Raw genomic sequence first — 15,034 nt, forward strand, 5'->3', positions numbered from 1 at the left:
ACGTTACCCAGGTGCTGGGTATAAGACCATCTATCTATGTTCAGGATATTTTAATCCGAGAAATGTCCATCCTGATAAAATGAAGACGGAACAAGAAAAAGAAGAAGGACATGTATGCTTTAGCCGGGACTTGGGAAAAGTAGATGTGCGCAATGAGAAGGTTTTTGAAGGGAGTTCCCCTCTTTCATCAGGAAAAGGTAGTCTTGGAAAGAGACAGTTGAGCCTGGACGATATGTTTTCCAAAAGAAAGACAACAGCTTCGGAAATTAGTAGCGGCCGGAAAGTAGACTGGGTTTGTGAGGGATGCATCAATCCATGCGAGTATTGTAAGTTAGAGGAGAAGATCGACCCAAAATGGAGAGTATATCTGAAGTCCGAGTTTGGAAAAGACTACTTTAGAGGAATCAAGAGGTTTCTTCATAAAAACAAAAACCACCTGCCTCCTATCGACAAGATATTCACATTTTCGAAGTTTTTTCCACTGGAAAACACAAAGGTTGTTATAATGGGGCAGGATCCTTACCATAACGACCAACAAGCAATGGGGCTGTCCTTTTCTGTCCCCCTTGGGGTTTCCATTCCCCCCAGTCTCAGGAACATATATTTAGAGGCCAGCACTGACATTGAAGGATTCGAGATTCCCTCTCATGGAGATTTGACAAAATGGGCAGAGAATGGGGTTCTCCTGCTGAACGATGTTCTTACAGTCACCAAAAACCAGGCAAATTCGCATGCAGGAATCGGGTGGCGGGAGTTTACAAGTAGGATACTCCAGATTATAAACGAGAAATGCACCAATGTCGTGTTTATGTTATGGGGACGCCATGCACAGGCAAAGGGAAAATTCATTAATAAGAATAAGCATCTAGTGCTATGCTGTGGGCACCCAAGCCCTCTTAGCTCCAACCACTTCTTTGGCTGCAAGCATTTCTCTAAAGCCAACAAATATCTTAGGGAGCATGGAAAGTCCCCCATCAAGTGGCAGATATAGAAGCAAAGACTTCTTAACCCAAATTAAAATAAGGTTCCCTATCCGTTTTCTACAGAAGAACACAAAAACAACACTGGGACTAATGGACTGGACTGATTTAATTTTATTCGAGATCCTTCTTCCCAGAGAAAAGATCAAGATCAATTGGAGACGAAGTCTGAATAGATTGGTTGTACTTTCTATTCAGATATAGAACCGAGTATACCCAGACAGGAGATATTATCAGCCAAATACCAAGAGTAATCGGTGCTGCAGCTCTTACGTCATTGTATCCCATCAATGACCAAAACATAGCATAGAGAGATCCTATTGATTTCCCAAGCTTACCACAAAGTCCATCATAAACAGCCTTCAGCTTAGGTCTGTATATAGGATCGATTTGAAGCGAAATAGCCTCTTTTGAAATGTCGTAGAAGGCATACTTGGCAATCTTCATTCCACTTACACAGTAAATACCCATGTTGCATTCCAAGAAGAAGTTTGGTTGATATCCTTTGACTAGAGAAGAGAGGATCACTCCTTCTCTTCCACTTGGATAGTTTGGATAGTTGAAGTATGCTGATCCAAATATCACCATAGAAGATACTAGTGTAACTAGTGGTGGAACAATAGCCATTGTTATCCATCCATGTGTCTGGACAAGGGTGGATATGGGTGTCAGTAATATTATTGCAACCAAGGCTCCAACAACCCTCTGCTCTCCAGACACAATAGAGGCAGAATATGCTCTCTTTTCCATGTTCTTTGCATCTGCTGCAACACTTATACCGTTCTTCCATGAAGACTCAATGAGATTGGTTCCTGCATAATAAAAAAGGGCGTTAAGAACCATTGCAACTAGGAACTTCGATTGTGCCATAAGCTTTATACTTTCTGAAAAGCTAGTTGTAGGCTTTCGTCCTTTCTTTTTAATTCCCTCTGTTCGGATAAACAGTTGTTTCTTAAGAATTCTGTTTTCTGCATATTTCTTCATAAGATATGTAATTGCTATCAGAACTCCAAATATGACAAAGAATGAATTTGTTACTAAGCATGTTGTCTTGTAGTCCCACATCTTGACTCTTCTTGAGTAGAGAGCTGTCGATTCTGACGACAGAAGAAGCAGGATGTTTGAAACCACATAGAACAATGGCATCATCCTGGTCGATTGGCGGATGGTCAGAGCCTCATTTGCAAACGAGAGGAACATAAACTGCACTATCAATGATCCAAACAGTTCTGCACATACATAGACAAAGCTTGTGGTCCATTCATTGAATATCAAAAAGATTGCAAAAAGAAACTCAAATCCTTTGTATAACATTTTGTCGTCTGCAAAGATATCTCGAGACAAATAGAATCCCGGTTGAATCTTACTGGCAAAAGGAAGAAGAACTGTTCCTATAAGAGTATACAGAAATGCAAACGCAATCAAAGTATAATCGAATACTTTCGAAATTGTGCGCGTCACTAGAAGCTTCTGAACAACCCCAGTAGCAATAACCGACATGGGAAGAACAAAACATGTCTTAAGAAATGAAATAGCAACAGGCAGTTGGCGTGATAGAACGAACGAATCCTTCATCACCCTTGAAAATGAATAAATATAAGCTGCAGATCCAAAGATAAATGCTAAAGTACTCCAAAGCTTCCATTCGCATCTTGCTATTCTAATTCTACTCAGAGGCCATGTTGTTGATGACAGTGCTTGTGCCTCAACCTCGTCTTCCGTCAAGAGAGGTCTGTGTTCATCTACCGGAGCAGAAAATCCGATTTCACTCATTCCTTTGGGGCTTATTTTTTCTTTTTTTATATAGGAGATGTAAAAATTTGCTTGATCTCAGACTTTTCAAGACCAGGGGGAACCAAAAAAATCCGTTGAGCCTTGCATATTCTTCTCCTTCCCCATATTCCGTGCCATTCTAATTCCTATTTCCATCTCCCAGATGTTTAAATTCAATCCTCTTTACCCTACCATCTCATATGCTATACCGGGCTTATATGTACTTCCCAATCAAATAGGAGGAACTTGAATATTACAAGAAATGATTTTATTTCTCTGCTATGTCCTGGAGGATCTTATCAATATCTTTTCCAGATAGATGGCATAGATCCTGCCCTGCCCTTAGATAAGCCACTTCAATTTCCGAGTATCCAGAGTCGGTTCCAATCGACTCCAGCAGAGCTCCAATTGCTAGCTCGAAAAGTTCTTTGTCCTCCATATCTCCATGATGGTTTTTCTCAATGAACTTGGTCATCTTTCCGTGTTTCTCTCCAGCTGCAGTGGCATAGCAGGGATACGAAATCCCAGACATGTCTGTCTGGTATATCATAGGCTTTTTCCCGTCAAATCCAAATATAGATGCATTGAATGCTGGAGATCTTTCTTCCGAGCTCTGGATCAACTGCTGAATCTTATCAGCAAAGCACCTGCATAGGATATCCGGTGTCACTTCCATTCCAAACGAAAACGTCTTTTGGTTTGCAACCATCTTAATCCTTTTTATAACATAATCGACGTCTCCAGAAAGCCCGGTAATCCCCACATAACATTTCCCGGAGACTCTGAAGAAGCTTGAAGACTCAGACTCCTCGAGCTTGTCTCGTGGGATCTTTTTCGAAGCACAAACTATCATGCTCTTGGATTTAGCTGTGACAATAGGTAAGGAGTTATTCACAGCCTCAAGACCATATTCGATTTGCAATAACTTCCCATCACTATTAAAGATGTTTGAGATCTCTTCCTGTGTTGTCATTTAGGGATGTCATATATTTTTAATAATTCTAAACAACCTTTCTATGGGAAAAATAAACCTTGAAGGAAAAACTGTCTGTGTCACTGGAGGAAGTAGAGGACTTGGATTGGAAATCACAAAGGAGCTTGCAAAGAAGGGATGCTATGTCCATGTATTTGGGAGGTCTCCTCAGCCTTTTTCCCACAAAAACGTAAAGTATTATCAGATGGACCTACTGAAGGAAAGACCCGCCATTGCAATTCCGTTTGATATCGTAATATCAAACCTTGGGACAAGTGTGGGCAATAAAGGGTTTGATGAAATGGAATACAAAGAAGTCACAGATATGCTAAAGTTGAATGTGGAGCTACATCTATGGCTTCTGAAAAACATTAGCTACAAGAAGTTTGTTTTTGTTAATTCTATATTGTCACAACAAGGACTTCCGGGATATTCCATGTATTGTGCTTCTAAGTCGTTCATTCACACACTGAATCAGTCGTTGAGGAGAGAAGGAAAAGACACTATAATCATCTACCCTTACAAGATAAATACCTCGTTGTTCAGCGAGATCAAAGACATATGGACGCTTGATGCAAATTATGTAGCTCAAAGACTTCTGAGAGACATAGAGAATGGTACAAGAGAAGATTTCATCCTCTGGATATTCAAGCCCATCACTTTACTATCAAAAATGATCCCTATGTTTCTTCAAGACATCCTTTCCAGGTTTCTGGAAAGGGTTTTCTACATAACCAAAAGAAAGAGCGAATAAACCTTATCTTTCGCATTTCCATCGGATGTTACAGAAAGTCAATCAAGAACCCCATCAAATGTAGCCATATCTCCATATCTTTCTATAGACCTCTGAAGAATATATGGTTCCATATCCTCTGAACGTCTGGCCATATCCGTTTTTTTGATCAGGGAGATAATCAGTTGTATAGAGGATTCTGAGATTTGCAGGCCTTGAGAAACATTCTTTCCTTGCGATGTTGAACAGAAATGGAGGTTTGGACTTTTTCTGAAAAACTTCTTGCCATTCTATCCCCTCGAAGAAAGGATGTTTTCTGATAGCCATACAATCTCTCTCCCTATATCCAAGTCTGTCCTTGGGAGAAACAACAAGAAGCTTCGATACTAAGTCCCGGGCATTCTTATCAAAAAATTCCGGAAACTTAATTCTATTCTTCCTGATTCTTTCAACTGTCGAGGCCATATCAGGTGCTGCAAATGGCGTAGTTCCAGAAAGCATGTGGTATAGTACCATTCCCATCGACCAGTAGTCGGACACAGGGCCGATTTCCCCACTCTCTACATAATCTAGGGATGCGTACTCTACGTTCTGCTCAAGATCCCCTATTCCACAATCTATTCTGTTCAAAAAATCGTATTTCAGCTTCACATGCCCGTCGTCACCTATCATCATACTCCTTGGAGACAGAAACCCATATGAAAGCCCTTTAGAATGTAAGTACTGAACCGCTAGAAGAATCTCTGCCATATAAAACCTGGATACTTTTGGTGAAAGTCTTTCCTCGGAACTGATCAAATTGACAAGATAGTTCTGTGACTGTTCTGAAAGTAGAAACAAATGTTCGTAATCTTGAAATCCACATATTGTGTTGATGAGAAATGGATGCCGTATCCTCGATCGAACGTAATATTCATCTTGTACCATCTCTTGCTCTCCATATCCTATTATTTTTTTCTTCTTCATAACCCGAAGGCCATAAAGCCCTCCAACCACTTCTCCAACGTCTATAAACACAAGAAACTCTTCCCAAAACGGCCCAAGCCCCGTTTTCTCAATACACATTATGTCTTTCTTTCCTATCATTTCGATGGGTATTTCCCTATTGATTTTGAAGGATCTGGCTCCGGGGAAAGAAACTAAATTTATAAAAATAGTTTATTCCTATTTTGAGTCCGTTAGATAAGTAGTTTGATAACCAAATCGAATAGGTTACCCAAAACAGAACTTTGCTCTTCCACACCTCTCTTTTGGAGATCTGCATCCATGGTCTTTTTTGCTTTTTCAAAGTCCTTCATTCTTTTCTCATTGATTTCCTTGATTCTGCTTCTGTATCTTTTTTCCACATCCCAGGAAAACAGATTTCTCTGTACAAATATGCCTTTCTGGACCCTTTCAAAAGCACTGTAGAAGTTCTTTCCTAGGTATGATTTTAGTGTGCCCCGAAAATCACTTATCCCAGTGAAGTGAAGATTGTGAAGAAAGTTCAGAAGATCCAGAAGCCCGTATTCAGGGCCTCCTCGCCATTTTTCAAGTCTTAGAAGGTTTTCATCAAAGTCCTTGTGATATTCGTTTTCTTTTGTTGAAATAACCACAACCTTTTCCAGTGGTCTATTTAGATGCTCGCTGCCAAACATCTTTTTGTCTTTACAATACACCTTATAAGAAATGCAGCCGTAGGGATCAATTCTATTCAACAGAAACCTGCTAAATCCCACAGACGACTCCGAAACATGGACCAGCTCATATATATGAGCACTATGGAAAAGAAAAAGATCTGTAAATGCCCTCTTGGTGACTAGGAAGTCAAGGTTGAAAAACGAGAACCTCTTCTTTATAAGAAAATCCTTACAATCAAATATAACTGTAGGTTTAGGTCGTTCTTGGGGAGGTAAGACAGGAGTTTTTGGCTCTGGATCTTGGAGAAACCTGCATGCCTTCTCTTTTGCCCGTTTAATGTATCCCATAATGCTTTTGTCTTTGGCCCCATTTGGTCTTCCAAGGATAGCAATCCCAACTCCTAGAGACAACATTGATGATGTTATAAAGGGAAACCTTTTCTCCTCCATTCTGCTCCGGAACGCCCCTAGAAGCTTTTCCAGATCCATCAAGGGTTATATCCACACAGTCTGTAATCTATCTTCTCAAGAACATTCCCACTCTATTCACAAGATGCATTATAGATGTTTTAAAGCTCCCTACTGCGTCCTTAACCTCCCTTTCAAAGAGTTCTAACGCCCTTTGCTCGGTTACCTCCATCTTCAATCTTCCTCTTGCAAATGTAATAATCTCTTCTAAGTCAAACCGGAAGATTTTGTTCTGGAGCAATACACACCATAGAACAAAGATCTTTTGGCAGGACCTCCTTATCTGGAGAAACACCTCCCCTGACTTTATAATAAAATCCTGGTAGATAAGTTCGTCGTTTACTAGATAGTCGCATATGGGCCTGGCAATTGTTATCCTTGGAGAGATGAGCTTTGGATCATTCCCAAACACATAGCTAAAATCCACATGAAAAAATCTTCCATCCCTCGATACCATCATATTCCCTGGATTTCTATCTCCAACCCCCATCATATAGCAAGCAACCGAGTATCCACAGAGAGTATCTACAAATGTTCTTTTCTTCTGAGCATTCTGCATCCATCTTGGGTCATTTTCTCCTTCAATATACCTTTCTAAGTCTTCTCTCCCCTTTATTTGAGTAAAGTCTACCCCGTCCACAACTTCCACAATCCCTTCTTCTCTGCTCAATGGAATCACCTTGTATGCTACCAGATCCATCTCCACCAACTCCGATATGTATCTTATAGTCTCAAGAACAAACAGATCCTTTGTCAGGTCGTCTCCCTTCTTGTATATGATCCTGGAGATGCCTTTATCTGTATTCAAAGGAACAAGAATTGGAAATGTAGATGAGGGAAATATCTTGATCTCTCGAAGAATCATTTCCTTTACTACTGTATCTGGATTGAACAGAGAGGTACAGTGCCTAATACTTCCCATCCTTGGATGGAGGCATAACGCTCCATGTAATTTGTACTCTCTTATCTTTGTCTTCCTAGGCGATCCTTGGCAAGTTATGCTGTAGATTCCTCTAACTTCGTTGATCAAGGCCATTTGCCCTTCCAGTTTCTCCAATATTCCATACTTGGAGTCCAGTGCTAGAAAGCTATTTACAGCATCTCTATATTTCGACTCGTTGCACTCCTCATGAAGCTCAAACCTAATCTTCCAGAACCTGTTTATTTGGTGCTCAGCAGATAGGTTGTCTCCCGGGTCCTTCCCTCCCAACGAGGGGAAGTATATATACAGACTGCCCACTTTTTGAACGCATAAATACTCTGCAATCATCTTCTCGGCATCCTCACTTCTGCTTAAAAGCCTGGAAACACTTCTAGCAAGCTCAGAAATGTCTTCTTTCTCTATCTTGCATTCAAAAGCACTTCCGCTTAGTTGATCCATGATCTATTTCTCAAGTGTTTTGGTACCATTAGTATATATCAGCATCTGAAACAATGGTCGTTGGCATAAGTATTTCAATTACAGAGACAAGTCCCCCATGAAACTTGAGCCAGGAACGGTTGAAGCCCTCTATAACAGCCAGACTACCAATCCTTTGTATAAGAACCCCATTCTCCAGATTACATCGCTAGGAAAGCTCTCGGTTGCCATTGGGGACAAGCAGAGATACCGAGTCAATCTCTCCGACGGTGTACACTACATGAAAGGAATCTTCTCCAGTGAGCTTACAGCCCATTTTGAGAAAGGGCTTGTGAGTAGATATAGTCTCATCAGGCCTGGAAGGTTCAGTGTAAGGTCTAAGGACGGAAGTGTGTATATATATATCCAGGAGATCCAGGAGTACGAGGACTGCAATGTCGAGATCGGAAAGCCTGTGAACATAAGCACAGGAAATGCGTCTTTCAACGACAACCAGCTGAGCCCAGGAATCCAAAAACGTGTAGATGGAGGGAACCAGCATGGTAAAGCATTGGACGAGGAAGACAAAAAAAGAGTGAAAAAAGACATTAAGGACGAAGGAGAGTTTACAGCCATAAACATGTTGAATCCATTTCACAACAAATGGATGATCAAGGGGAGAGTGGTGTTGAAAGGAGATATAAGAAGATTCAGTAATCAGAAGGGAGAGGGAAAGGTCTTTAACTTTGAGATTTCCGACGGAACTGCGCAAGTGAAGATAATATGCTTTTCCGACTGCGTAGATATATTCTTTCCGATAGTTGAAGTTGGGAAAGTTTATTCTGTTTCAAAAGGTACTGTTAAGATGGCCAACAAGCAGTACTCTACAAATCCATTTGACTACGAGATCATTCTGGATAAGAATTCTGAAGTTCGGTGTACTGTCGACGATGGATCACCTCGATACTTCTTCAACTTCATCAAGCTTTCAGATCTATCGCTTGGAAATGCATACTGCGATGTGATTGGAGTTGTCAGAGAAGTATATGCACCTTCAACCGTAATGGTTAGAAGCACCCAGAACGAGCTCCTCAAAAGAGATATAATCCTTGTCGATGAAAGTGGAAGCGTAAGACTAACTCTGTGGGGGCCAAAGGCAGAGCTGGATATTGAAGGGGGAGTAGTTCTTGGGCTGAAATCTGTAAAGGTTAGTGAGTTTAACGGAATTTCAATATCAACTACAGGAGGCTCCCAGGTTGTGATCAACCCAGATATTCCGGAAGCACATGAGCTTGCAGGTTGGTACCAGTCGACCGGTAAGGACATGCAAGTTGCTCTCCCTCGAAAAGAGGAAAAAAGAAGACTAATACAGGAAGTCAAGGAGAATGAGCTGGCATATTCAACCATTCAAGGAACGGTGATGTTTTTGAAAGAAGATGCGCTTTGGTATACATCATGCAAGGGGGAGGGATGCAACAAAAAGGTTGTGATGGAGGACAGTGGAAACTACAGATGCGAAAGATGCAATATGACATATGAAGACTGTAACTACAGATACATGGTCACTATGCATCTCGGAGACTTTACTGGACAAGTATGGCTGAGTCTCTTTGACGAAGCTGCAGCCAGCTTTTTTGGAATACCTGCTCAGGAGATGAAGAGGATGAGCGAGGAGTCCCCAGCAGAGCTTCAAGCATTGATCAAAGGAATGTATTTCAAGGAATACCTCTTTAGAATCAAGTCAAAGCAGGACAGCTACAATGATGAGATTAGGATGAGATACAGTGGGCTGAGTTCAAGCCCCCTGGACATCCGAAAAGAATCTAAACGACTTCTTGATGCGATTGAAAAGGCTTAGGAGAATAAATCTTGTGGGCTAAGGATATTTTGGTTTGTCTATGTCTTCCCATGCAGTACAAAGGGATCAACAGAATGACAAGGGAAAAGATACTTGCATCTGAGGAATTCAAGAAGATGAGGTCCCTTACACAATCAGATGTGATTCGGAGCATCCAGTCTTTGGATTCTATAGGAGGTCTGGTCAGAGATACACCCCATCGATTTCTATGTCTTGTTCAGAAAATGGGAGCTATCTCCTTGGATGAAGATGTTATTGCTGCCAATCTGGGGGATTTCAGGCCTGAAGAGCCCCTACTCTCAAACTCCTCAATGGAAATGTTTCGCGGGAACGTCTGTTTCATAGCGGCTTCTCTCTTATATCTAAGACTTTCAAAGAGGTTCCATAAATACGAGTCCTTGGTTAGGTCGTTTCTGATGGACTTCAGGAAGGTACCCATGGTTGATGGAGAAAATAATAAGACGTTTATATACCTCGATGTACTCGCAGACGATTTGCTTAACAGGACCAGGGTGTTCAATGTCCATTTGAAGAAAACCTTCTAAAGCCCGGTGGTTAAAGGCAAACACAGCCAAAATAGACAGAATAAACGGTCTTTAATACTTCATATTTTCTGCACAACTCTTTCTCCATTCAGAACTGCAGAGATTGATTCCTTTTGATGGCTAGTCATTTCTGCAATGACTTTCTCAGCATAAGACCCGACTACTGGAGAAGAAAGTATCGAAGAGATGTATCCAAAAGGCTCAAAGTGGTCCAGGGCAGTCTCGAAGTAAATATCCTCTTCTAAGATATCCATTCCGCTGATGTCGCTTGCATCGAGATCTTCCTCATCTTCCGAGTCTACAGAAGATGCTACAGCATCCTCATCATCCTTCATCTGGTTTCTTAGCCTTATGGCTGCAGGAAGCGAGGTAACAGTTGCTACAAGAGCCTTACCGAGGTTTCTAACATCAAGCTCAGGAAGATCCCCACTCTGGAGCCTACAGATTGTACCTATAAATAGGATGCATATCTTCTTGTCATGGACCCTCTTGAATTTGCTTTTCTGGCTGAAGAGCTTTTCAAAGAACTCCTGGAGATACTTCTGCTCTCGAAGAATCTGAATGGTCTCTCTCGGTCTTAGGATGAAGCAGTTCATTATCAACTCAAGCACATAAACCATTGCAGGGCCGTTTTCATCAATCATCTTCTCCCCAGACACCGCAACTGAAATGAAGAAGGGCAGTCTCGAAGGGTCCTTGCAAAGAACTTCATTTCCTATGTTCAGAATAATCGATTCGATAATCCTGCATCCTCCTATGAAGTCGTCGTCAAAGAAGTTCTCTTCGTTGCACAAGCAAAGCTTTGAAACCACAGAATAGATGCTTCCTAGTATGTTTGCATCCATTATGGTTGCTTTTCCATATGTTATGAAGTTATCAATTAGATCGGCAATTTCCGACGAGTATACTGTGATTTCATCGATCGGGAGGTTCAGAATCATCTGGAAAAGACCCCACATCGATCCCTCTATTTCCTTGATCATAAACACATAGCCGTTGAGTATGTCCAAGGCCTCCTGGTAGAAGTCTGCCTTTTCCTCCTTCAAAATGAAGGATATCACATCATAGGAGTTGATATAGGAATGCCTGAGAGCCGGGGACCTTTGGTTAAGAGATAGAATGAGATTTTCCATACTTCGAAGAAATCCAGAAACCACCATCAGCTTGTTATCACCAGAGTCATTCTCATTCATAAGATGCGACAGTGTAATCCTGGATATCGATCCAACGAGTTCCGGTGCATATTTGGATATCTCCTCAGGATAGTACTCAATTATTGAGTCAAGCAGTATTGTCAGGGGCTCCAGATCATATGTATTCGAAAGATTCAGTATCGACTCCACCGTCTCTGGAATCAGCTCCTTGAACTTCTCAGAGGCTGTCTCGTTGAACAGGAAAAACGACATTGCAAGTGTCCCCTCTACCTCCAGGACTTTGTGATTTGATTTCATGAGTTTGTGCACGTTAGTCATAGCCTCAAACACCAAGTCTCCCATGGGAAGATCCTCTTCTATTGTTGATAGAAAATAGCAAGCTTGGGACTTCAGAACCAACGAGCTTCCTTGGAGAGCTGGAATTACGTGGTTGGCTATAATGTATTCGAGAGCACTTCTTGCTTTCTTCATCAGAGTTGATTTTATGTTTGCTAACAGAAAGAACGATCCATATGCCATTCTTATATTTTCCCTGCTAGGGCTTTCTTTGTATGCTCCAAGGATGGAAACAAGGTAATTAACAATTCCCTGGAAGGCTTCCTGTTTCTGCTTTATCTTTGCCACAATCTCACAGAACAAAGTGTTTAGACTGTTTCTTAGATCATTACCAAAGAAGTTGTACTTTTCCCTTAAGTATTTGTCTGGGTCGTTTTCAAAGTCATCTTCCTCTGAATCTGACAGAGAATAAAGCGGCAGAATATATCCCGAGATAAAATACGAAAGATTCGGCTCCATGTAACGGAAAAACTCAGAATCCGATGTCAGCAACACAAAAAAGTCTATGGCATAGAGCTCGATGTCAACTGTATGTTCCGATCTCTCCTGAATGATCTTCAGGAATGTCCCATACACCATCTGGAACCTGTTCACATCTGTAACATATTCAGAAAGCTCGTTATTCTTGTAGAACTTCTTGACTCCTTTGCTGCAAGCCTTGTACATAAAGTATGCAGCCCATTTCTTACTTTCAAGCAGATTCTCGTCTGTACCTCTTAGATTTAGAATTCTAAGAGAGAGATTGAATACATATGAGAAAGTACTTATGGCAGAGAGAAAGTCTGGAATGGAGTAATAGCCGTAGGACTTGGTTAGCACAATCATTCCTGTCTTCACCATGCTATAATTCCCTGATTCCAGGAACCCGTACACTTTTTCCAGAACATCTTTTCCGGCAGTATCAAACAGAAGCCCAAGAACTTGCTCAAGATTGTACTTTATCTTCTCTGCATCAAATATCTTTTCGTACATGTTCAATGCGGTAAACATGTGGTTCGTGTCCGAGGATTTCATGAAGCTCGATGCCTTCTGGAACAGTCCATTCAAGTCGTTCAACTTCTCGTTATTGAATATATTCACAAGAATCGCATCGTATGCCATTCTAGTTATCTCGTCTCCATACAAAAACAGATCCAATACATTCTCCACAAGATACTTTCGAACTTCGGAATACTCATCGCTTCCCCATTGCTTTATTATTGCATTCTTGAAGTAGATGGTTGCAACCCTCTTTATTGTTGCATCGGAATCCTTCATGCATGTATCTGGGAGAGACATCACAAAGCTTGGCTGCTTCTCCAAGTTCATCAGCATCGACTCTGCTGCACTCCTCTTTCCAGAATCCGGATCAATGGTCTGCAGAAATATTTGGCGTGTTTCTTCTCTCATGAGGGCACCTCAGATATTTTTTGAAAAATTTTTGGGATATCCTTTCCGGCTCCCTAGGCGGAAAAAGAAAACTTCAACTGTTCGAGATGGTTTTATTGGCTCTTCTCGGCCATGATGGTCGAGTCAATCATAATGATAGAGGCTACACCATTGAAGGATGCTTTGATCATGTTCTTCTTGACCTCAAGGGCCTCATATATCCCAAGGGCCTTCATATCTTGAACCCCTTTGATACTGACTCCTTCATAGAGACTTCCGCTAGCATGTCTTTTTCGGAGGTCCTGAATTGTGCTTATTGTATCAAACCCAAAGTTCCTGGCTAGAAGAAGAGGAATTTTTTCAAATGCCTGGCCTATGGCCTTTGCAACAAACACCTTCTTATTACCGTATTCCATCGACTTCTCTCGAATCACTTTGGACAACTCCATCTCCATGGATCCTCCTCCTGTGACCACTTTTCCTGTCTTCAGGGCACTTCTAACAACACACATTGCATCATGTACTGCTCTTCCAATCTCTTCGAGAACTTCCTGGCCAGGTCCCCTGAGTATCATCGTGCATGCATTCATTCCTCCTCCCTCAAAGTAATTGTATCTGAACTTTCCCAACTGTCTCTCTTCAAAGAGTCCGCACGACCCCAAGCTTTCCTCTAGATAGTCTGTCGATCCCAGGATCCTTCCTCCGCACGACCCAATCACCCTATTAAGATCTTCCTTGGAAACTCTTCCTGCACAGAATATCCCATGCTTTGCAAAGTACTGTGTGGCGTAGTCTCCTATCGATAATGAACTTAGAACCACTTTTGCCCCGCTGTCTATTATCTCATCCAGCTTCCTACGGATTATTTCCCACTCTGCATCAACAACTTTCTGATACTCTTCGACTCCCCCAACCCTTATCTCGGCATTGTCCCTCTCGCTCTTCCACTCGAGCTCCACATTCAAGCAGAGGATTTTTGGATTTAAGATCTTCTTCGGCTGCTGCTCATATCCTGCATAAGTAAAGCACTTCTCAAATGCAACCCCGTTTACAACAGTCGAATCCCCAATACTTCCTCCCTGCACTTTCTTCACTCCAATCGAGTCTACATCATCTATACTTGCCTGTCTTATTGCATCAACAACCATTTGAGAAAAATGCTTCTTTTCATGCCTTATGTTCTTGGAGGTAACACACGTCTCAGCCAGCTTGTAGAGCATTTCATCATTCAGATCCATGCTCATCTTTTCTAGATGTTCGATACACACCATCCGGAGCTCACTAAGGCATTCTCTGATGGATTCAAGATCAAAATTGTCCTTAATCAACGGCTTCAAGCAACTTAATATTTCCGTGGTTAGAATTATCACACTGGTTGTTCCGTCTCCAACTTCATTGTCTTGGGACTCAGACAGCGCCACCAGAAGTTTTCCCACAGGATGATTAACTTTCATGTGCTTGAGTATAGTTGCCCCATCGTTAGTTACCACTATTTCCTTTCCAGCAAATAGCTTGTCCATTCCGTAAGGTCCTAGAGTGCTCTCCAGGAATTCAGCCATCTTCATGCACACATCTATGTTTGATATAACCTGGAGCTTTCCTTCTCGAGGGTCTGCTATCTTCTCTGTCTGTACAAAAAGTTGATTCATGTCTGGGCCTAAAATTTTTATGCTCGATAAAGGCTCTAAGGAAAAGCTCCTCACCAGTTACGAGCCAAGGACATACCTAAGAAGACCTAGGAAGAAAGAGGATGAACAGATGTCCCAGACGCCCCTCAGAAGACACGGCTCTCTCTTTAGAGTCGATCTTTCAAGAGTGATAAAAGAAAAGGAGCATTTTGTATTTTCAAGGTTTCTTAATAGATTCATCAGATAAAGCCAAGATTTAT

General features: G+C 41.6%; 12 protein-coding genes across 12 annotated transcripts; 5 read left to right on the plus strand and 7 right to left on the minus strand.

The window, feature by feature from the left end:
- Positions 1-79: 79 nt before the first annotated feature.
- On the plus strand, positions 80-991 carry Eint_100470 (uracyl-DNA glycosylase; the record flags this gene model as incomplete). The annotated part of the gene is made up of 1 exon (XM_003073687.2): positions 80-991. One exon carries the CDS (start codon positions 80-82, stop codon positions 989-991), a length of 912 nt encoding a protein of 303 aa, XP_003073733.2.
- Positions 992-1,094: 103 nt separating this feature from the next.
- On the minus strand, positions 1,095-2,753 carry Eint_100480 (ATP/ADP translocase; the record flags this gene model as incomplete). Its single annotated transcript, XM_003073688.1, has 1 exon — positions 1,095-2,753. One exon carries the CDS (start codon positions 2,751-2,753, stop codon positions 1,095-1,097), a length of 1,659 nt encoding a protein of 552 aa, XP_003073734.1.
- A 268-nt stretch (positions 2,754-3,021) lies between these two features.
- Positions 3,022-3,726, minus strand: Eint_100490 (proteasome alpha subunit C6; the record flags this gene model as incomplete). Its single annotated transcript, XM_003073689.1, has 1 exon — positions 3,022-3,726. The coding sequence occupies one exon, from the start codon at positions 3,724-3,726 to the stop codon at positions 3,022-3,024; it is 705 nt and encodes a 234-aa protein (XP_003073735.1).
- Positions 3,727-3,769: 43 nt separating this feature from the next.
- Positions 3,770-4,480, plus strand: Eint_100500 (putative short chain oxidoreductase; the record flags this gene model as incomplete). The annotated part of the gene is made up of 1 exon (XM_003073690.1): positions 3,770-4,480. One exon carries the CDS (start codon positions 3,770-3,772, stop codon positions 4,478-4,480), a length of 711 nt encoding a protein of 236 aa, XP_003073736.1.
- Positions 4,481-4,534: 54 nt separating this feature from the next.
- Positions 4,535-5,545, minus strand: Eint_100510 (cAMP-dependent protein kinase; the record flags this gene model as incomplete). The annotated part of the gene is made up of 1 exon (XM_003073691.1): positions 4,535-5,545. The coding sequence occupies one exon, from the start codon at positions 5,543-5,545 to the stop codon at positions 4,535-4,537; it is 1,011 nt and encodes a 336-aa protein (XP_003073737.1).
- Positions 5,546-5,637: 92 nt separating this feature from the next.
- Positions 5,638-6,567, minus strand: Eint_100520 (uncharacterized protein; the record flags this gene model as incomplete). Its single annotated transcript, XM_003073692.1, has 1 exon — positions 5,638-6,567. The coding sequence occupies one exon, from the start codon at positions 6,565-6,567 to the stop codon at positions 5,638-5,640; it is 930 nt and encodes a 309-aa protein (XP_003073738.1).
- Positions 6,568-6,595: 28 nt separating this feature from the next.
- Positions 6,596-7,927, minus strand: Eint_100530 (phosphatidyl inositol-3-kinase; the record flags this gene model as incomplete). The annotated part of the gene is made up of 1 exon (XM_003073693.1): positions 6,596-7,927. One exon carries the CDS (start codon positions 7,925-7,927, stop codon positions 6,596-6,598), a length of 1,332 nt encoding a protein of 443 aa, XP_003073739.1.
- Positions 7,928-8,024: 97 nt separating this feature from the next.
- Positions 8,025-9,743, plus strand: Eint_100540 (DNA replication factor A protein 1; the record flags this gene model as incomplete). Its single annotated transcript, XM_003073694.1, has 1 exon — positions 8,025-9,743. One exon carries the CDS (start codon positions 8,025-8,027, stop codon positions 9,741-9,743), a length of 1,719 nt encoding a protein of 572 aa, XP_003073740.1.
- Positions 9,744-9,793: 50 nt separating this feature from the next.
- Positions 9,794-10,288, plus strand: Eint_100550 (uncharacterized protein; the record flags this gene model as incomplete). The annotated part of the gene is made up of 1 exon (XM_003073695.1): positions 9,794-10,288. The coding sequence occupies one exon, from the start codon at positions 9,794-9,796 to the stop codon at positions 10,286-10,288; it is 495 nt and encodes a 164-aa protein (XP_003073741.1).
- Positions 10,289-10,347: 59 nt separating this feature from the next.
- Positions 10,348-13,167, minus strand: Eint_100560 (nonsense-mediated mRNA decay protein 5; the record flags this gene model as incomplete). The annotated part of the gene is made up of 1 exon (XM_003073696.1): positions 10,348-13,167. One exon carries the CDS (start codon positions 13,165-13,167, stop codon positions 10,348-10,350), a length of 2,820 nt encoding a protein of 939 aa, XP_003073742.1.
- Positions 13,168-13,259: 92 nt separating this feature from the next.
- On the minus strand, positions 13,260-14,795 carry Eint_100570 (T complex protein 1 subunit eta; the record flags this gene model as incomplete). The annotated part of the gene is made up of 1 exon (XM_003073697.1): positions 13,260-14,795. The coding sequence occupies one exon, from the start codon at positions 14,793-14,795 to the stop codon at positions 13,260-13,262; it is 1,536 nt and encodes a 511-aa protein (XP_003073743.1).
- Positions 14,796-14,814: 19 nt separating this feature from the next.
- Positions 14,815-15,021, plus strand: Eint_100575 (uncharacterized protein; the record flags this gene model as incomplete). The annotated part of the gene is made up of 1 exon (XM_009163639.1): positions 14,815-15,021. The coding sequence occupies one exon, from the start codon at positions 14,815-14,817 to the stop codon at positions 15,019-15,021; it is 207 nt and encodes a 68-aa protein (XP_009161903.1).
- Between the last annotated feature and the right edge of the window lie 13 nt (positions 15,022-15,034).

This window comes from Encephalitozoon intestinalis, chromosome X, assembly GCF_000146465.1.
Source record: "Encephalitozoon intestinalis ATCC 50506 chromosome X, complete sequence".
Classification (NCBI taxonomy): domain Eukaryota; kingdom Fungi; phylum Microsporidia; family Unikaryonidae; genus Encephalitozoon; species Encephalitozoon intestinalis.